At 41.2% G+C, this 21,555-nt stretch overlaps 1 protein-coding gene across 1 annotated transcript in view; it reads right to left on the bottom strand.

Annotated features, from left to right (window-relative positions):
• The window catches only part of ppm1e (protein phosphatase, Mg2+/Mn2+ dependent, 1E), a 62,667-nt gene that overhangs the window by 19,173 nt on the left and 21,939 nt on the right, over positions 1–21,555 (bottom strand). Inside the window, exon 2 of the mRNA XM_030068976.1 lies at positions 1,312–1,433. Coding sequence (XP_029924836.1) covers positions 1,312–1,433 — 122 coding nt within the window. The remainder of the gene's footprint in view (positions 1–1,311; positions 1,434–21,555) is intronic.

Raw genomic sequence — 21,555 nt, forward strand, 5'->3', positions numbered from 1 at the left:
TGTGATGATTTGTTTAGTCATTGGCAACGAGTTTGATCTGTCACATAATCACCAAATTCATCTTACATAATCCTGCACCATTACTCATTTGAAAACGTGTGTGTTTTTCAGTTTGCAGAGGGGAGATAAGACTCGGGCAGATAAGACCTGACTATACAGACCATCTTTCTCCATTTGTTTTTATCTTGTGCTTTGTATCAAAAGTGACGTTTGGCCATACATCTGCTCACTTCCAAACTCGAGTCAGGGGCTGGTTTCATTTTTCCTCTCCCTGACATTTCCATCTCTTCTTAGTTGTTGATGAAAACATCATTACATTTGATGATGGTTTTTTCTTTTCTTTTTTTTTTTATTTATTCTAATCTCATGCTTGTCCTTGAAAATGTCATGGATGAATACTAGTTTTACTAATACTAACAATTAGTCAACACAATTAACACTGCATATAATAATGTGCTGAATGAAGGCATTGCAGCACACTATTTCAAACCTTTAATAAAATTTACCCTCCGTCATGTTTTTTCCCATGTTCTGAATTCAAACACAGAAATGTGCCCCATGTGGGACATCTGCCAACCAGCCAATTAACTTTCTTTGTGAGGCTTAATTAGGCGAGCATGAGCAGGTAGCGAGAGCTCATCGCAACCAGGGACACAGGGAAACCCAGTTACTAAATTTTATGTGCACAGTTGAAATGTATTATGTCTGTGGCCAATTTGAAAAATCTTACACAGTGTTTCATGTACAGACTCAGTGTGTCAGTTTTATTCCTTTACTCTGGCTTTTTTTTTTCTTCTTGTCACGGTGGAAAAGCCCCGAAGCATTTAGATCACTGAAAGGCAGATTAATTCATTTCTTTCCTTCACTGCAAAAACTCAAAATCTTACCAAGATTATTTGTCTTATTTCAAGTCAAAAATGTCTTATTACTAGTCAAAATATCTCATTACACTTAAAATAAGACATGATCACCTCAGAAGTAACTTGTTTTTAGACAATTGTCTCTTGTTTCAAGTGAAAATTTGCTTGTTTCATTGGCAAAATCTGTTTCTTGTTTCAAGCAAATTTTCACTTGAAACAAGAGACAATTGCCTAAAAACAAGTTACTTCTGAGGTGATCATGTCTTATTTTAAGTGTAATGAGATATTTTGACTAGAAATAAGACATTTTTGACTTGAAATAAGACAAATAATCTTGGTAAGATTTTGCGTTTTTGCAGTGTGTTAGCACCCCTCGCTGCTTAAGGCAGGGCGGTCTAACCCAAAGCCCGTGGGTGTGGTGTTGTGGGGGTGGAAAGGGACCGGTACTCACGTGGTAGTGGGTCAGCTCCATCTTCTACTGTCTTGTTGATCTGGTGGATGGAGAGATCAGTCTGCAGGATGCTGTCTGCCGTGGCTCGGGCGAGGGCTGCAGCCAGGGAGCATGGACAGTTACTGTGGAGAGAGGAGAAGCTATAGTTAGGAATGAGTCATGCAAACATTAATATTCCAGTATTCTTTTCAACTTTTATGAATTGGAATGTATTCGGTCTGTCTGACAATAACAGAAATAACCGGCAGAGGTGAGGACAACAGCGGCAGCTTTGCACCGGAGACTAGGGGGAGGCCGAGCCCTGCAGGAGAGCTCAGCAGGCAAAGCAGACAAATGGACCAAAACGTCTTGAAAATCACAGCAAATGGTGAGTCTGGTGGGTTTCAAAGAGACTGTGGCCCGAATGAAATATGGAATTTCTTCAGAGGAATCAAACGGCAGGTACCATCACCGTCGAAGGGCTTGAGATGGAGAAGGCACACTGGTTGCCCAAGTCAATGCCAAAAACACTGATTGGCTCTCTAATGGTCCGCGAGGAGTCACGCTGCTTCCCAGATCTGGACACTTGATGGGCGTGTCATTCCCAATGATTGACAGCTGCCCTCTCCTGTAACCGTGCAAACACGTCCTAGCTGCATCTGATTGGACAAACGTTTCACGAGTGGGTTGTCCTCCCCTAGATTTCAAACCGGACCGAACACAGTGGCGGTTTTTGAAACTTTCTTTGATATTACGATGATGAGATCTCGGATACAAGCGGCGAAAATTTCCTCCGCAGGGTGGCCGGGTGCACCGTGAGGGAGAAGGTGAGGAGCTCAGACATCCACGAGGAGCTCGGAGCTGCAGCTCCTCCACACTGAACGGAGCCGGCTGAGGTGGTTCAGGCATCGAGTCGGGATGCAACCTGGTCGCCTCCCAGTGGAGGTGTTCCAGCACGACCACCTGGGAAAAGACCTGGGGCAGAGCCAGGACACACTGAGGGGAATACGTCTCCTGGCTGGCCTGGGATCACCTTGGGATCGACCAGGAGGAGCTGGTGGAGGTGGCCCTGGTAAAGACCATGTGGGCAGACCTCCTCCTCCTTTGTTTTTTAGGGAAGTTGAGTTTACAGTTTCGTTTAATTGTGGAATTAATCGAGTTGACTTTTGGCTTCTTATATGTTGACTTGTTATGTTTATAGCGTTATAAGTAAATCACGCAGCAGCAGGATATGCAACGTCCTGTATCACACAGGCTAAAGGTGTGTGCAAACCTGAAGCTATTTCTTTTTATCTAGACACGTCTATCGCTTCACTTTGGTCGCGCAGGTCCGCGCTGGTTAAAAAAAACGCTTCAGTCTCTTTATCGCGACGCGACCCCGGGAAAATGAGAAACCTCGGGAAAAACAAGCCCCGAGAAAAAAATAAAAACCCAACATCAATGCTGATTGGCTGTCAGGATGTGATGAGTTGAGTCATAATCGAAGATACCAAAGCGACCATTCGCGTCGTTCGCACCACCCCGTTCGGATCATTCGCGCCGTCTTGTCTTTGCATTCACTTTGTATGTAGTCGCGCCGCTCGAACTATTCAGGTTTGCACGAACCTTAAGAGCTGCCAAAACAGGTTCCCATCCCCGATTGCGTTCTTAGTTAGTTTGGGCATCGCACTAACATTATGTTATTGCCACCTGTATTCACACAAATCCCAATATTTTATCAATCACATCCTTCAAGCTATTAAATAAATATACATTATTCATTCTGCAGGTAAAACAAAGATCAAGATGTCTTGAAAAGAGAGAAGACAAAAAAGAAAAGCAAAGGAAAAGAGCAGCACAACAAGTAGAGACTGAAGACATGCACCAGTCATTTGTCATGCAACGAGATTCAATTATAGAGCCAAACAACAATTAAGAAACTGTCCTTTGATTAATGTTTTCAGTCATTACTAGACTTGCTTTATTATTGATTGGGTGAAAGAGTTATTTATCAGTAATGAGGTTAATTAATGAATAGATTAGGGTCTCTGTTCGGCCGTGTCCAGGCTCCATGTTGGCTGCAACACAAGCAGGACACCAATTAATTAATTTATTAAAGGTATGTTTGATTTGAGGGCTGCAGAGGAACGGCCACAGCTCCTGCTTTGTGTTGGTTCGCTTTTATGTTTGATCTGTTGGAAATATCCTGGTTCTCATATTACCGTTTTTCAATTTTTTTGGAAGGGTGTCTGGTGCTGGCAAGCGATTACTCAGAGGCTTGTTGAAAGAGCCTTGTTGTGGAAGATTAATGGTTGTGGAAATCCGGTTAAATGAGGGAAAATACTGTCATATTTGAAAAAATAATTAGGCGGGACATCCACATGCCGGGCGATGAAGCAGAGAAACAGCACAAAACGGGAGGTCACATCGGCTCTTTCAGAAACACTTAATGGTTTGACAACTGGTAAACAAGACGATGGGCTTTGCTCGATTACAGGATCAGATTAAGAATAATAACGGAAAGATGATATGTAGTGAAGCGTTCATCAAAGGGTCACCGATCGTATCACGCAGCATCTACTCACATAACCTGCACGTCTTCCATGAGGTACATAATATTTTTGGAAATGAGGAGGGTCAGATAATTTTAGCGGGTGATGGATCATCAGTTTTGTTATTTTTTTAAACTGTGCACACAAGATATTCAAGGTACTTTATTTTGCTTATTCTTTATTGTTATTATATTCTTTATTGTTTATTCTTCTTCTTTATTGTCTCTCTTTCTCTCTGTCTGTCTGTCTGTCTCTGTCTCTCTCTCTCAATTCAATTCAATGAGCTTTATTGGCATGACTGTATTATATACAATATTGCCAAAGCATTTTTGGACAGACGGGTAACAAAACAGTGAATGATAATATACATAGATTAATACAAATAATAATAAATAATTAATAAGTAAATAGGTAAATAAATAAAATGGATTTCATTATGACAGTATTCATATTATCTAATATTTTCACAAGCATTTCTATATGTGTATATTGATTTCATATTTACAGTATATCCTATGCATGTATTCTCTCTCTCTCTCAGTCTCTCTCTCTCTCTCTCTCTCTCTCCCTCTCTGTCTCTCTCTCTCTGCCTGTGCGATGTGTGAGTAGGTGGGTGGTTTGTGCGCTGCCTGCTTGCTCGGGTCTGAATGTTTTATTTTTGCTCTGTACACGGTGTATTTCTCTTTTGTTTTTTCATCCATATGCGATGTTTGCATTCACGTTTGGACTTTTTTTTTTTTTTTTTTTAGGCTTATTCCTGGTTCCTTTGTTTCCCTCTTGATTTTGTATTAGAGTTTCTTTTCATTAAAGACTTTGTGAGGCCTGGAAACAGGTTTTCAGTGTAGTGAGTCCCCGACACCCACAGGCGCTCATCTTTTTTTTTTTTTTTTTCCCTGACGAATTGTAGTGTTGAACTTGTGTTTGATGTTATATGCAGTTACAAGTATGAAGCTGAAAATTAAACCGATAAATTTCAAACCTGAAAATTTTATGTACAAAACATTACCACATCATCATGACATTCTACAAAATTCAAGAGAAGTCAAGAAAGAGTCATCATAATAATTTAAGCGGTATATGGATGTTTAAAAACACCAAAATAAGAACTACCATCAAAAGCAAAAGTGTCTCAGCTAAAGGGAAATCTTTATGGAACAGCGTGGACAATGAATTAAAACTCTGCAGCTCAATCAGTCAATTTAAAAAAAAAATTTAAATCCATGGTAATAGATAAATATAGATCATTATCATAATTAAAATCGAAATAATATGTACTTACGGATCTTCTGATTTCTGTTTTTGTGTGTGTCTGAATTACCTGTTGTTTTCTGATGTGTCATGACATCTTATGATACTGCAGTTGTTTTGTTTGTAACTGAACACAAAAATGTAAAAAGGGTCGGCACAATAAGCCTCGGCTTCAGCCTGCACCTTTTCAGACTCTGAAAAACACATTTATCAGTCTTTGAAAATGCCAATTGACTGTAACTAAGACCGAAATAAACTGTCATCATCATCATCATCATCATCATCATCATCAAATAAAATCATGTCTGTGGCAGCGTACCAGAATCATATCAGTGTCAAATAAGGGAAGTAGTGTTGCAAAGGGGTGGAAAGTTTCCGGTAAAGTTCCCGGAAAGTTTCCGAAGATTCCCGTTGGAATTTTCACTCTGGAATATTGGAAATTTTCAGGAGATTTTTGCTTTCACTCTTTTTCCAATTTTTCCGAAAATTCCCAGGAAGATTCAGCTCGGGAATTTTGGGAATTTTGTTTTTTTTTTTTTTTTTTTCTTGTTATCCATTTGAATGAGGTGTTTAAACAGTTTCCATGGAAATTTAAGCTTGGGAAATTTGGAAATTTTCATTTTTGTTGTTGTTAAGGTGAATGGGGAAAAAATAAACAATAATCAATAAAATGAATGTCAGGATCAATATCACCACTTTTTTTAGTTGCTGAGGGGGACATACAGTGCTGTGAAAAAGTATTTGCCCCGTTCGTGATTTCTTATTTTTTTGCATATTTGTCACACTTAAATGTTTCAGATCATCAAACAAATTCTGATATTAGACAAAGATAACCCGGGTAAATATAAAATACAGTTTTTAAATGATGATTTCATTTATTAAGGGAAAAAGGCTATCAAAACCTACCTGGCCCTATGTGAAAAAGTAATGCACCAGCAAGTCCACCTCTGAACGGCTTAAAAAAACAAAAAAAAAACAAAAAAAAAAAAAAATGAAGGTTTTGGAGTGGCCTGGTCAAAGTCCAGACTTAAATCCAATTGAGATACTGTGGCATGACCTTAAACAGGCCTTTCATGCTCGAAAACCCTCCAATTTGGCTGAATTAAAATATTTCTGGAAAAAGGAGTGGGCCAAAATTCCTCCACAGCGATGTAAAAGACTCATTGCCAGTTATGAAAATTCCCTGGAAATTCATTATAATGTAACATGTTTGCATGCATATCTGCTTATAACAAACCAAAATGTTTATTATGTATACATGTGTATGACCAGGTGAATGCAGTGAATATAAATTCCCGAAAATTCCCTGAAAATTCCCATTTATTCCCGTTAATTTCCAAAAATTCCCATGGAAATTTTCCGACTTTGAAAATTCCGGGAATTTTGCAACACTAAAGGGAAGTGGATAAAAGATCTGCTGATGGTCATGTTGACATCACAGCAGCGACGTCACATGACCGACACCTTTCACTGTCATTTTAATGTCTATATATGTCTTTAATTTCACATTCCAAGCTCATTCTGTATTATAACCTTACTATTCTCACTCGTTTACCCCACGGTTCATCGTTTACCAGACATGAGCGACAGAGCCATCTAACACCCATCTTAATGGCATTTTTGGCCATTAATTAATGACACATTTACAGCCGTGGCCTTAATAAACAACACACACTCTGTTTCATTTGTACAGAAAATAAATGACTGTTGTTCATGGTTTGTTTTGCCTATGCTAACAGCTCTGATCCAAAATCTGTAGTAGACAACAACCATAAGTGGGCGTCGAGCTCGGCCTGGGAGGAAGTCGGCGAGGTCCAATCAGCGAAAGAAGTTTATATGTTGGTCCTGAAATGTCCTCAAAACATTCAAGTGCCAAACGTTGTGCTTCCTGTCATTATTGCTACCCTTAATAAAGGCACCTCCACCCTCATGGTCACCTCTTTTATCACAGTAATGATGAGTGATTCCTCCATCAAGATGGCCACCCTGGTTGTTTCCATTAAAGCCGAGGAGGAGGCAGTAACTTTATCATTTATCCTGATAATTCTTTCGTGTTTTTTTCTATCCTTCTCGAGCAGATGTGCCTCCTGAATCTTTGGCGGTTCAGTCCGGTTTCTTTTTAGACCGTCTAACAGGGACACCTTTTTTCAAGGATTGCTGTCTTTCAGGTTTCAGCTACAGAGATTTATGGAAGCCCTACAAACCTTAAATAGAGCATAATATATGAAGAAAAAGATGCCACAAGGGAAAGACCCCCCCCACCACCACCCCCCACTACCACCCCCAAGCCCTGCCCTATATGAGTCACCCGGGTAACCAGGCCAGCTCCAGATGCAGATAACCATGGCAACCCAACTCCTGAGCACTATCCATCACGCTCAAATCAACTTACACATAAACCTGGACCGAGCAGAGCTTCGCTGGGGGTTTCAAGGGCTCGTCGGCCCCTGAAAGTTGGGTTTGCCTCTGTTTGCTGGGCATCCTGCTGAGCCTTCTGGAAAATGATGGAAACAGCAAGCATCGAGTCACGGGGATGAGAGCGCGACGGCACTGAGGCGAATACAGTATCAGTGGGCATGGTGGGCACTGGTGTTCGACTATCCGCTTTCCCCTCCCTTTAAAAAGAGTGCGCTCCATGCCAAGGCACAGCGGCATGTTCAGGATGAGCGAGCGAGTGTGTGTGTGTGTTGGGGGGGGGAGAGAGAGACAGAGAGAGAGACAGAGTGTTCAGGAGAGTATTAGTCATTCTGTGAAATTGCCGGTAAAGCAGTGAAATATTGACAATTGACTCAGGAGGCACTGCAGAAGAGCCTTAAAACTGTTTTTTATCTTCAGGGGAAGAGAAAAGGTCAACAGCAGACGCCACATAGAGCTGGTGTACATTATCTGAGAGCCGGGAGCCTGGAGAGTAATTTGAGATGCAGCTCAGCTCTGTGTGCCGGTCGTCTTCTGGCTAATAAGTGAGAAAAACACCGTGTTTCTGTCAGGCACCTATAGAAACGGTAAAATCTTTTTATAAAGAGAGAACATCATGGTTTTAGTGCGCAACGTCCATCCCCATGCCTAATTATCTCATCAGCTGTTGCAGCAATTTAGGTATTGATAAAATCTGATGTCATGTCATGTATGTCGAATGGATGGAAGAGCATTTTGGAAAGCTGCCCTGGAGTCCAAGCTGAACATGTCCCCACTTCAGCCGTGGCATACATTTCTCAATGTCAGACGGAGGAAAAAATAGCAGCATGTGGAGCGGCATGCAGGTTTCCCAGAGAGCACCGTTAACCTTGGCTGCATCCCGTGTCTCAGAGCGTGCTCCTCATCCTCGTCTTCCACAGACCGCCTGAGCGATCGCTAACTTCCTCTCATGCACCACACTTTTTTTTTTTTTTTTTCTTCACGTTAGTTACCTCGTGCTAATTGGACAGTTTCATAGCAACGAGAATAATGTGCTACCAGCGATACTCACAGCTGACAGTTAGCAAACACAGCTCTGCATTTAAACAGGGGGAAAAAAAGCATCCTGTCTCATCATGGCCTTGTGCTCTTTATCTATAGAGGAGCAGGATGGCTTTCACTCCAGCTGAGCTAAAAAACACAAAATGCATTGAATATATTAAAATATATTCTACTGTTAGTCCTGCAAACAGACCCATTTGTCAAATTCCCTGAGATTTCTAGACTTCCACAAAGATTTTACCCAAAGTGTGCCGGCCTGTACGTTCAGGCCAGAGATGTCAAACTACAGCTGAACCATCTGTATCCGGTCTCCCAGTATGCAAGATTTATCCAAGTATGAATAATATGAGGAAAGTAAAGTACTGGGTATGTTGTGTATGTGTATTTTTGGCAGTACACTCGGTGGTGAGTGTTATTCAGCAGAGAGGTTGTTCTATGACGCCCAACTGGTAGAGTCACGACTCTGCTGAAAGCTAGTGGAGTGCAGCTTGGAGGCAGCTCACTTTAACTGATCCAAGCATTAAATGTCCTCTGATCCCATGGAAGACTGCAGCCACATCCCCCCCCCCGCTACTGCAGTACAGCAGCACAGGCTACTTTATATCGTGAGATTAAAGGACCATACCTGTGATCATGAAGGTTTGGCTCATTTACCAGCAGTTTACCCTCATTTTACTTTGCAACAAGCCTTTTTTGCAAATCATGAGAGGTTACTCAAGATTTCACAGCATGCGAGCAAAATCCCTTGATTTTCAAATGTGAATTTCTGTTTGGAACACCCACCTTATAATGTTCTACTGTGGCCCTTCATGAATATTTCGTTGTGTAAAGCATATTAAAGATGGTCAGATTGATGCTATGGGATTGAGTTTATCAGTTCCTTTAAAAAATATCAATGATAAAATTATATAAATTCAAAAAGGGGGTGCTTGCATCACTTCCAAATGTTTTCAGTTTTTTTTGTATGATGCACTACTGTCACCTGTAGATAAAAACACAGCGAGATGCACTACTTGCCACACAGCAGCAACACGAGTGACCTCTTCAAACATTTCAAAAATAACACACCCCGAACGTTATGAGGAAGAACTTACATTCACTCTATTGCACCATCTCTCCGACAAAAGACGCTGCAAGAGATTTTCCAGAGAGGCAAAGCGTTTCCACGTTGCGCTGTTATTAGTTACTAACTCAGCCAATGACATGGCAGAAGCTGTGTGTTTGTGCTGTGTCCGCCTGTCTGTCAGCCAGATGACACAAAAAGTTCTGAACACATTTACATGAAATTGTGTGCATAGGCTGCTCCTGAGCCAAGGAAGGAGATGCGTTACTATGGTGATAACTGGGGTCCCTCACAACTGTGATTACATTTATTGCACATTTAGATTTCAAGTGACTCAGATACTGTGAACGAAAAATAGGCTATTCATCATGCTACAATCATACAACTGAAAAAAAAAAAAAAAAAAAAAAACACTGAATGCAGTGATGAGCTAAATGATTTCTGTAAATGAAGCCAGACCTGACCGGCGGTATGAGACGTGTGACTGATGAACAACAAACCTACTGTCTGTCTGATTCCTAGAATAAAACGCTGTAAGGGATGAATGAATGAGTCATTTCTTGCACATTGTATCCGATACAATGTAATGTAATATTTATCCTTGATATTTATTTATTTATGATATTTATGATATCTGGTATGTGTCGTATGATTATATTACCATTATTTTGAAAAATCATATACTCATTTAAGAAAAGAGCAGAGGTTTCCTCTGGGATTATTTTTCTGACAGAGACCATTTAAAGGAGCAGTCGGTCGTTTAACTGGGCTTACGATGTCCCAGTTGTTCCACAGAGAATGAATTCATCATCTTCTCTTCCGAGCTCTTTGTCGTTGAACTCACAACGCGACATAATTATGTACCTAATTTTGTGCAGCTCTTGTCAAATATAAGTATTCTAATATAAGCTATAAGCACTTTTGCTATCTTTCAAAATGTGGGAAAACAGATGAGCAAGGTTAAGTTTACCACAACACGGCTTGTAAATTTGATGCTGTTAGTCAGTGGAAAATTACTGGAGTCTACTGTTGTCAGACGGCCCCTGAATGCACCACCATGAAGGCTTTCAGATCCACATGACTGCCCAGCTTCGAGTCCTGAAAACACAACAGTGCTGCTGCTTTTAGGAAAATTCATGTGGAGGACTTTATTCCGCTGATGGAAAACTGGAGTGAAGAAAGTCTGAAGTCTCTGAAAGTTCATTTTCATATCGGAGTGGAATGAATGGAGACCAACGGCTGGAGAAAAGATATTTTTATAATGATAAGAGTGATAAAGTTTAGTAGTAATGTACAGTATATACAATTTGTAGATATTACAGTTAACATGCAAAATCGCTGGGATGGTCCTTCAAGCATTTGTCAACAAAACAATCCAAGTCAGCAGAACTCAAATAATTTCTGAGAGCTGGAGGAACAAGAAACGCGCATTGACAAGCCACAAGTTATCAGCACCTGATGTTAGTTTCATGAATATGAGCTCTACCTGGCAAATAAAAACATGGAGGTGAAGTTCATTCCAGCCGTTCAGTGCTTGCAAGTTCTTTCCAACTTTTATTTGAAAGACTACAAAATTAAACATATCAAAAGAGTGTTTGGAAATTGGTTTTATACAACATTTTGATTGATGGGTTTTCTGTCTGTTTTTAATTTATGCTACCATTTATTGTTACCCTTTAATGGGCATACTAGGAAGTACAGTTGCAAAAAAATATTTTTTGTTAAAATTGTGCTCCTGGCTCCATACTGACCAGCTATTCAGTTATTATTCATTCATTTATTCATTTATTTATTTATTATTTATTTATTTTCCCCACATGTCAACCAGCCAGTTCACTGAAGGAGACACTGAAAGAGATGGGAGGGTGGTTACCTGTGCCCCTGGGGCCCCACAAATCAAACCTGATATATGTTGGTCTACAGTTTTGAAAAACGTTTGGGTGAGAAGATTGGAAGATTCTAGAATGTGTACAAAAATTAGGCAGGAGAGCCATTTTTACACATAGCTCTTCCTGCCAGTGATAAGGGCAAGTTATTCCGCCACCGAAAATCAGACTTCATATTTTTTTTAATTTACGGTACAAAGCTGTTTTCATAAAGAGGGGATAATATCTGAGTAATCTTGCATTAAGATTACTCAATTTTGAAACCAGAGTGAGATAAATGAAAGGTAATATCCTTTTGCTGAATCTGTAGAGCTGGAGTACTGATGGGAAAGCGTTCACTTTTTTAAAATTCAACTGCTTTGGCAGGAGGACCAGAGTGCTTTGGATCTTTTATATAAAACAAAAGGTCGTCAGCGTATATAGATGCTGGGGTAAGTAACCTGCTGCCTTTTTCACATGAAACACATAAAAACTGCTGACTCGCACTCACAGAAACATGGAAGTGAAGCATCGATAATCCATTTTGTGAATCATGTGACTTCTCGTGCACATTTGTTTGCAAAAACACTTTCCAGCTCAACTCATGGATCCTCCAGGGTACTGGGCTGAAAACGAAACTCAGCTGAACATTTGGGAGCACAGAAAGCTCAGATGCGCTGTGGTGATAATGACATCTTCATTTTAATGTCCACCGCGGTCTCGCCAGCTGAGACGAATCAGCCTCCTTCACTGATAAGATGCTGCTTTAACATTATCAGTAAGGTGAAATAAGGTGAGGCCCCCGAACTCATCGATAGTGAATTTTGGATTTTAATGCATCAGGTTGCGTACTGGTGGTGGAGCGCTGTCCAGCAGGGCTGAAACTGTTAAGGTGAGGTTGTTGTGAATCACCGCCCTAAGTTATTAGGAAGTCATGGATCCAGGCATACTTCAACAGAAATAGTGCTGGACTCGCTTGACGAGGCCATGGCAGGACAGCTTGGTTTGGGCTCAGGAGCTGTCGTATTCAATCAGTTTGCACCACTCTCTCTTCTTTTTAGCAGGCATGGTCAAGCACAGAAAATGTATGTTGCACTGGCAACGGTTCAAGACATGAGTTGATGATGTTCAGCAGAGCAAGAAAGACAGTAAAATACAATACAAAATAAAATATTAAATTAGCCGCATTTACTTGTGTCTCCTACTGCTGCATACTCAACCGGAAGTCCCCAGGTTTCAATATCTTTCCATCTGACAGGATGAACCACACTCGCTATGCTTCTGCTTTCATCATATAACATTATGGGAAGACATTCAGCCAGCACTGATAATGGTAAAGAGTGACTCACAGAGAATGAATGTTGAAGTATGACTAATAAGTATGAAGTATGACTAACAGTGTGACATTAGAGTAGCATATTTTAAGAACTGGAATCAAACTTAGGAGAAAACTGAAAGCGCACATATGGAGACTGATTATCTCCTCATTCCTAATTTAATGTTTTTTACCAAGACAAGCCACACAAGCATGCTGAATTTTAATAGATAAGAGAAAGAGGGTGGTTATGAGGAGATCGTGATTGGGATTTATGAAATCATTTGATTCATTGTTTTACTCAGTTTTATTTAAATGCACTGAGGCTGAATGATATGATTAAAAAAAAAAAAAAAAGCTATTGCGATTAATTTTACATACATTGTGATCGCAATATGATTCACAGTTTTAGTAGGAATGATCATTTACATCTGGAAAATACAATTTGTAAGCCAGGGCGAGGCTGTAGCACCGTAACAGTTTGATTACAACATTTTTTGTTGTAAATAAAGGTATTATTTTAGCTTTATCAAAAAAAAATAGCAGCTCCAGCAAATTGAATATTGCACTTGCCCATCTTGTGATTTCCTTAACATTCGACTAACCGTTCAGCCCTTGGTTGAGAGTATTGTTCATCTGACATTCATGCCAACTGAACTGGACTGGAATAAGGACACAGAGGATGATAGCGAGACAGGGAGGAGTATGAATAACCTCAGAAAAAAAAAAAAAAAACCAGAAGAAGACGAATACGTATATGGAGGGCAACAGAGCAGAAGGTATGTGTTGTCACTGGTTTCCTCCTCCTCCATGTTTCCATTCATAGAAACCCTCTGCCTCTTTCGTTCTCTCCTCAGTTCACTCACTGCATCACTGGCTCATCAGCGGGGGTGGATGCTGCGCGAGGGGACTCTGATTGGCTCAGAGACGCACAGGCAAGGCGATGCTCAGCCAGTGGCGTTGCTCTTTGGCTTGTGCATCATGCTGAAGTCATGTGGAGCAGCGGAGGATTATAGGAAGGCTTAAGCTCTCTTCACACCATCACAGCGGAGCAGCAACACCTGCACGACATACACTGGAACCCCTGGCTTAACAGGATGGACTCATCAGCAAAACAAACACACACACACACAGGGATGCGCTATATGATAACACACACTGTTCTCAGTGCTCTGAACATAGACACACACTCAGTGGCCATATTATCAGCTCCACCTGCTCAATCTAATCCAATCCAATCCAGCTGTTGTGCCATAAAGTTTCCTCTCCTGCTGCCTATAATGCTCAGCTTGTCTTGTTGTCACGGTAACAGAGGTGTTCATTCACTTCTATGTTTGGCATTGAGCTCATGGTTAGTGCTGCTGTTGGACTGGACTGCACTTTACTGACAGCTGTTTCCACTATTCTGTCCCCCCTCATGTAAATTTAAATAGGGCGGACAAAATATCAGAAACACCTCTCAGTATAATGCAGTCCAGTAGCAGAGCGCTACAAACTACAACCTCACGTAACAAGTGATAAATGTATTAATATAAATATTGTTTCAAAAATATTTACTGTTTTTAAATTGTTTCTATTTTATCAGCATGCTAATGATATTTCCTCTATTGCGGACAACATACATATTTATATGTTATTCTAACATTTCAAATTATAATTAAATCATATTATCATAAATTACTTTTCACATTTTCAAACACTGGTTTATTTATAATGCAGAATTTAAAAATAAAATAATTGATATTCTAATTCCTAATTTTTAAGTAAGAGTGTCTTTTTCTGTGTGTTAGCGTTGTGATGGACTGCCGACCTCTCCAGAGTGTTTTGCTGCCTCGTGCCCAGTGCATGCTGGGACAGTTTCCAGTTCCCTGTGATTGTGGATAGGAAGAAAATGGATATGAAAAATGGATGGATGGATGCATCCATATTTAATGATGTTTATAATATTTATATACTGCTATTTCAGTTTTTCATATTTTATTCTTAGTAATGCATGTTTAAATAAGAACTCGAGCAGCACAACTGGAGCTGTAAATGTAAATGCGACACAAACGGCCTGAGTTGTGATGCTGCTTTTTCAACATGGCGACCAAAACCATTACAGCAACTCCACGCTGATAACCCAGATATCTGCTTACCTAACGAGACCAGGCGAACCTAGTTTAGACCGCCAGTGCAGCGCACACAGACGAGCATCAGGGCCACGCAGGGAAGACAGAAGGAAAGTGAAAGAGTTCAGAGATAATCCCAGAATTCAGAGATTGAAGTCTCAATTATGATTTTAATATCAGAGATTCTGACTCCTTCCCCCCTCAGAATTCAGTCTTCAAGGCCACAGTTCCACCTGCAGGGTTATACAGAGGCAATGCTGTTGGAGAAAACAGTCCCACCATTTGGAATGGAAAGAGCGAGGAAAGTGAAACCAAAACCAACGTCTAAGTTGTGCACGCTTCAAAACAACGTTCATTTATTTTGGAGAAGAACAGGTACATGTATCACACTGCCATCGCTCACGTTAACAGTATGGACCTTCCCTGCAGCCTCTGGATGCCCAGCAGCAGAGGTGAACCTGCAGGTGGGACATTCTGCATGGCCTCACAGCTGGATAGATCTGTTGTTGTGTTTCCAAAGTACTTGGTGTCCATTTTACAAATCCTACACACACACACACACACACACACACACTGCACAACTGCTGTCTAAATTGCTGTTTTTCTCGCGGAAGCCAAAATTTTCCCCAGACATTGGATTCTAATGTGGCTGCACAATTAATCGAAACTGTATCGACATCTCAGAACGGATCAGAGCAATATCCAAATTGCACTGGATTTGAAATTATGAGTGACGTATTGTGGAGCAAGTTAAAAAAGAGAAATAAATCACATCATCCTCATTTTTACTAGTTATTGTTTCCAGGTTAACGTAAGATTATGACGCAAAAATGATTATTCCCGCTGAAATCACAAATATCATCACCATCGCAGTATCATTCAAATCGCCATAATTTTCCATTAATATTATTAATCGGGACAATCAGTGAATCTTAACTTGTCACCTTTATGTTTGTTTTTATTTCCAATTTAAAAAAAACACACCTGAATGTGTGCACCAACTTGAGGGACAGTGTCATTTCAGTAGAATGTATGATTGTTGAATTTATTAAGATACAAAGGGAAAAAAAGGGAAAAAAATTGTTATTAACCATGAATGGGTATTTTAACATTATGTGTTAATCTCCCCACTTTGAATATATTTATCAGTGTTCAAGTACAATATCTAAACCATTTAATATTTAACACAAACTAAAGTGTCTCTTCCTCCTGGGGGAAAATAGCCGAGGGTCTGTGGTTTAATGAAAGTCAACATGGAAATGTTTGAAAAGCCCTGCTCTGCGGTGCAGGGTGGTGCTTTAATCAGGGTGTCAGACTGCAGCCCTCTCCCCTCACACTCTCTGGCAGCCACAGCGGTAATCTCTGATTGGAGTGAGCAACCCTACATGAGCGACGGCTGTGCTAGAGAAGAGAGCGAGGCCGGTAGAGAGAGCTTTAGTGCAGCTTACGGAGAGATCTGGGTCAGAGAGCCTGCCTTTGACGTCAGAGGGAAGGGAGGCTCTGGATGACCAAGAAACAGACAGAGAGAGACGGAGAGAGGCGGCACAGGCAGAGAGGCTGCCTTCACAGCATTTGTCCAAGCACATGAGCTACAGAGGTTTATGCTTGTGTGAGTTTCTGCTATACTAAACCATGCATGATGATTCAGAGTGTGTGTGTGTGTGTGTGTGTGTGTGTGTGTGAACTATTCTCATTTTTTGATTAACATTTATTTAACCCAGGTACAAACACACCACCCTGTGGTGAAGGAAGAAAGGAACTATTTAATCTCTTTTAACAAAATCTCCGTCCTAACACAGTCTGTCCCCTCCGTGTGCGTTCCTTTATTTGAAGGGTGGGACCAGCGCCTCTCGCCAGAAAACAGTGTGGGGCAGTTTCCTGGACGGGGATTAAATTGAGACAGGACTCGGCCTTGATCCAGCATAGTAAATCTTGGTGTCAGCCCTGCACAATTATACTCTCAGTGCAGACTGTCGTGTCTTATATTACTTCCACTGACTCTCATTTACTACAAACAACTCACTGTTGTTGCTTCCATGAACATAAAACACCTGAGTGACACAAGATTTTTCCGGTGAGGAAGCCCCTGTCCTCCCAGGAGGTTAGCAGGGACGGGCACGGGCCATGTGATACTCCAGGGAGGATTGATTCCTTGTGGAGGGAAATCTAGTTTTAGAACAGCAGCAGTAATAACAATACAGTAAATACAGCCACATTTACCGTTTGGTATAAAGAAAACAATAACACATAACAAAAAAGTATACAGTAGTGAGGGCACCGTGGATAATCCTTGGATCTGGTGGTTTGGGTCATAAAAATGAACACTCTTGATAGGTGAAAAAAAGTGGAACAGTGGAACAGCAAAGGCCACATGGAAGGACCGAACATCTGAATTTTTGGGGGGAAAATTAAACGAATTACAACAACGAATGGCGACCATCAAGAGCTCAACAAGCGTCTTGTCACGCAAGTTTGTGCACCGCAACATCTGGTAAACCGCACACGAGCAGGGAAACACTTTGTTCACCCGTGGCTGAGGAGATGGATTTACGTGTGGTGAGAAGCTTGGTGTAATGCTCAATTTAGTCCTCCTGTCCAACAACACAGTATCTTGCAGAATTTCACGTATGGCAGAGGATGTCAGACGTAGCCGAGCAGAGCAAGTCGATGCTTTTCCATCCGGTTAGAGATGATGGATGCTGCCGATCTCGCACACTTGCTTGTCTATGTCAGATACAAGTTCGAGGGATCATCACACTTTCTTTTTTTAAGTTCTGTGAGCCTTTACCAACCAGCAAAACTGGAGAGCGAATTTTTCTGCTCTTATGTTCTTGGCTTTGACTGGACCAAATGCATTTGAGTGTGTACAGATGGAGCAAGAGCCACGACTGGAGATACGACAGGTAGCCACTGCAGCACACATGGCAAGGCACTGGCTGCTAGGACGAGGCCTGAGGAGGCTGGATCTGTGCGAGACGCTGCTGTCAAACTTGTTAATGACATCAAAGCTTGTCCTATGAACGAGCTCTGCAACGAAATGGGCAGCGACCATGTGGCTGTCAAGAGGCAAAGAGCCCACAACGCTCTTCGAAAAGCACTCTGAGGTGAGGATTTTTTTTTTTTTTTTTTTTTTTTTTACAAGAGTCTACTCTGGCTGACGTGTTCTGTGACCCACATTGCGCAACATTAGCCCATCCAGCAGACATATTTTCACGTCTGAATGAGCTGAAGACGGGACTGCGGGGAGTCAGTCTTACACTTCTTGACGTGCGTGACAAAACTGCTGCAATGAAGAGAAAAACTGCAGCAGCTCGCCGTCAAGGTCGAGGCTGGGGATGTTCGGAGCCGGCTTCATCTGACACTTCAAGATGCAACAGCTCAGCGCCTCTTATCCACGGCAGAGCAGCTCTCAGAGCACAGAGTGGATCGGAGAGCCTTTTCTGTTGAAGTGACAGAGATGCCGGGTCATCTGACAGGCGCTGAGCACGAGAAGCTGCTTGAATTATCATCAGACGGCGCTCTGGTAATGAGACTGAAGAAGACGTGGCCTCTTACGGGCAGAATGAGTAGGACTTGTTGGATGTGGTTTGTAAACACAACATTCGAATTTGGCCCCTCCTCCGTGGCTAAGCTGAGAGTTTTCATTTGTTGAAAGGTGACGAAACAAGACCTCCCTGTCCAGCAGAAAACACGCCAGCACTGCATCGCTCTTCATCCTCCTCCTCTCCCTTAGTGCTCACCAGTGGGTGAAACCCAAACCCCAGATTCACTCTTGTTGTGGAACGAGCTTTGCTTCTCCTCGCTATATTTCCTTTTTTCTCAGAGTCTGTAGGTTTGTCTCAATCGAAGGGCTAGATGACTACTAGGTTGCAGCCCACGGTGCCCACGTAGGAGGCGTCCGACGTAGGTGCCGATATCAGGTTTACCGGAACTAAAAGTTTAGTGAATTGGGACAGTGTAGCCTGCGGAGGATTCCTACGTCATTATTGTCGAGGCTTCCCGAAGCGCATTCGAGTGATGCAGCGTAAAATGCCAAAGTATGTTTCGGAGGTGTGTCGGTGAACACCTGTGCATGAAACAAAACGATAAGCAGCTTCAACGCTCTCAAGGTGGACAACATCGATTCTGTAGTTTTATGTATTTTATTTTATTTTGTCTTCGTGAAGATGCAGAAAATTAAGATAATTGTTACACATCACCTCAATTGCAACAGACTATCCCAATTAAAGTAATTGTACACATGGCTCCATTGTAACGTACCTGATGCGCTGATGGTTGCTATGGAAACATCATGCAAAATGCCCATCTAACTCATCTAACTAAAGTTGCATTTACAGGCGTTGTTCGGATACAGTTAACAGCTAAACCGAATCTATGGTGGTAATTATAGGCATGAAAACTTATCAAAACATCATGATATAAATATTAAGACGGTCTAAAACATGCTTCATAATTCCAGCAATGGTGGCTGATCCAGAAATTCAACTGGACCGAAAGGCACCCTGGGAAGTAGGCTGTGATGTCAGCCGCGAAGCATCGTGGAGGTGTTTCCTGCAAATTAGTCAAAAATAGGCTGGATCGGTCGGACCCTGCGCGGTGAAACTGAACTGGGACAGCACTTGTCGCATCGCCGTGACGTAAGCAGCCTACAAATACGACCTAGGTAGCGTACGGCCTTTGAATTGGGACAGAGCCTGGGATTTAGTCTCTATTGTATATACTTTTAATTTTAATTTTAATTTTTAATTTTTTGTTTTTATTGATGATGTTGCTGTAACGTGTGAATTTCCCAGTCTGAGATCAATAAAGTATACCTATCTACCTATCTATCTATCTATTTCCGTAGCTTCGTACTGGACGTGGCGCTGTGATTGGCTGGGAGCTGGAGACCCACTGCCCAAAGGCTGACGCCCAGAGAGTCCCGAGCTCAGCAAAACACAAAAACACACCAAGACACAACAACACACACTGCTAGTGGCTCACAAGTAGGGATGGGCGATATGTTATCGTTTGCGATATATCGTCAAAAAAATTCCCCACGGTAAGAATATGTCATCTCGCGATAATAACGATAAACTCCTGTTGATGACGTAATTACGTGCGCAACGCACTCGCCGCTGGCAGCCGGCAGCTCACACGTGTAGGCTGGTGTAGCACAATAACAAGCATGGCGGAAGGCGGGGCTGATAGCGAAGAGCTCGTTGCTAAACGAGGCTCCAGCTCGATTATCTGGAACTGGTTTGGCTACAGTAAGTCTGACGTGGAGCAAACATCTGTCATATGCAAAGTTTGCAAAAAAGCGGTGATTACAAAGGATGCAGTACAGGTGTACTACTTAAACTTAATTGGTATAGTTTAGTAGCGTATTTGACTACAGTAAGTATTATTTTTGAGCAGTATTTGTGGGGTTCTCAGGACTGAATGCGGTGATAGATTTGTAGTCAAAAAGATGGAGTTGAATTGTTTTATATTTTTTATCGTCACTTTTATCGTTATCGCAATAAATGCCAGAAATTATCGTGATAAAATTTTTAGTCCATATCGCCCATCACTACTCACAAGTCATGATAGAGAAGGATTATTTTGGTATGAGTCTATAGATTTTGATTTTTTTTTTTTTTTTTTTTTTTTTTTAAGGAAAAATCCCACTCATTCTGCCTTCAGCTTTTGAATCGTGCGGTTTGTCACAACCTGTCTGTGTTAAAAAGGCGTTTCTGCTGTCCCTGCCACAGAGACTGAATGCAGCTGAATGGACGCTTGGTAAATGTGGCTTGGTAAATAGTGGTGGAGGGGGTGAAAAGTTCGGGAACGTCTGTCCTAGAGGATGGTTGTCCAGTTCCTAAAAAATGAGGACACATCAGAAATGTTTGACCATCTTCCCTCCATGCAGATGTCCCAGATTATGTCCCATTTTAGTCTATTATAACTTTAATCCCTAACGAAAAAAGCTCGTAAACATTCATACTACATATATCCCTGCGTGATACAGCCGACACACACACACACACACACAAACACACACCCCTTGACAGACAAACGCTTCCTGGCTCTGGTGGACATGACAGTTTGTTGGATGATTGTTAATAACCATAGGAAATGAAATGAAAAACTCACAGCTGATGTTATTTTCGTTTAGTAGTTGGTGCTATAGTTAGTGCTTTTTACACATACTTCCATTTAATAAAGTCTAAAGTCTCAAGTCTAATAAATCTTTTGTTCAGCCAAACAAAACCTTCTGTTTTCATTCCTTAAATGATCATAAAATAACAATAAAAGCAACAGCAATGCCTGTCCAGAAAGGTCAAAGTTAAAGGTGTCTAATCCTGCTACGTGAGAAATATTGAGACGACACATCCAAGATAGTAAACGGTTAATTTGAATCTAGATCAGAATCAGAATCAGAATCAGAATACTTTATTGATCCCCAGGGGGAAATTACTTTTTGTTAGAATAACAACTCCCACTCAAAGTGTAAAGTAAAAAGAGCAAATAGTCAAGAAAAATAAAGAAAGGAATATAAATATAAATATAAATATATATAGAATAAAAAGAAAGAAAAAATATATGTACAAGTGCAAACATGGACAGGAGTTATTGCACTATAGGTTATTGCACATAAGTATGGTGTTGAATATGGATTATTGCACAATATGGATTATTGCACATATGGATTATT

This window comes from Myripristis murdjan, chromosome 14, assembly GCF_902150065.1.
Source record: "Myripristis murdjan chromosome 14, fMyrMur1.1, whole genome shotgun sequence".
Taxonomy (NCBI): Eukaryota; Metazoa; Chordata; class Actinopteri; order Holocentriformes; family Holocentridae; genus Myripristis; species Myripristis murdjan.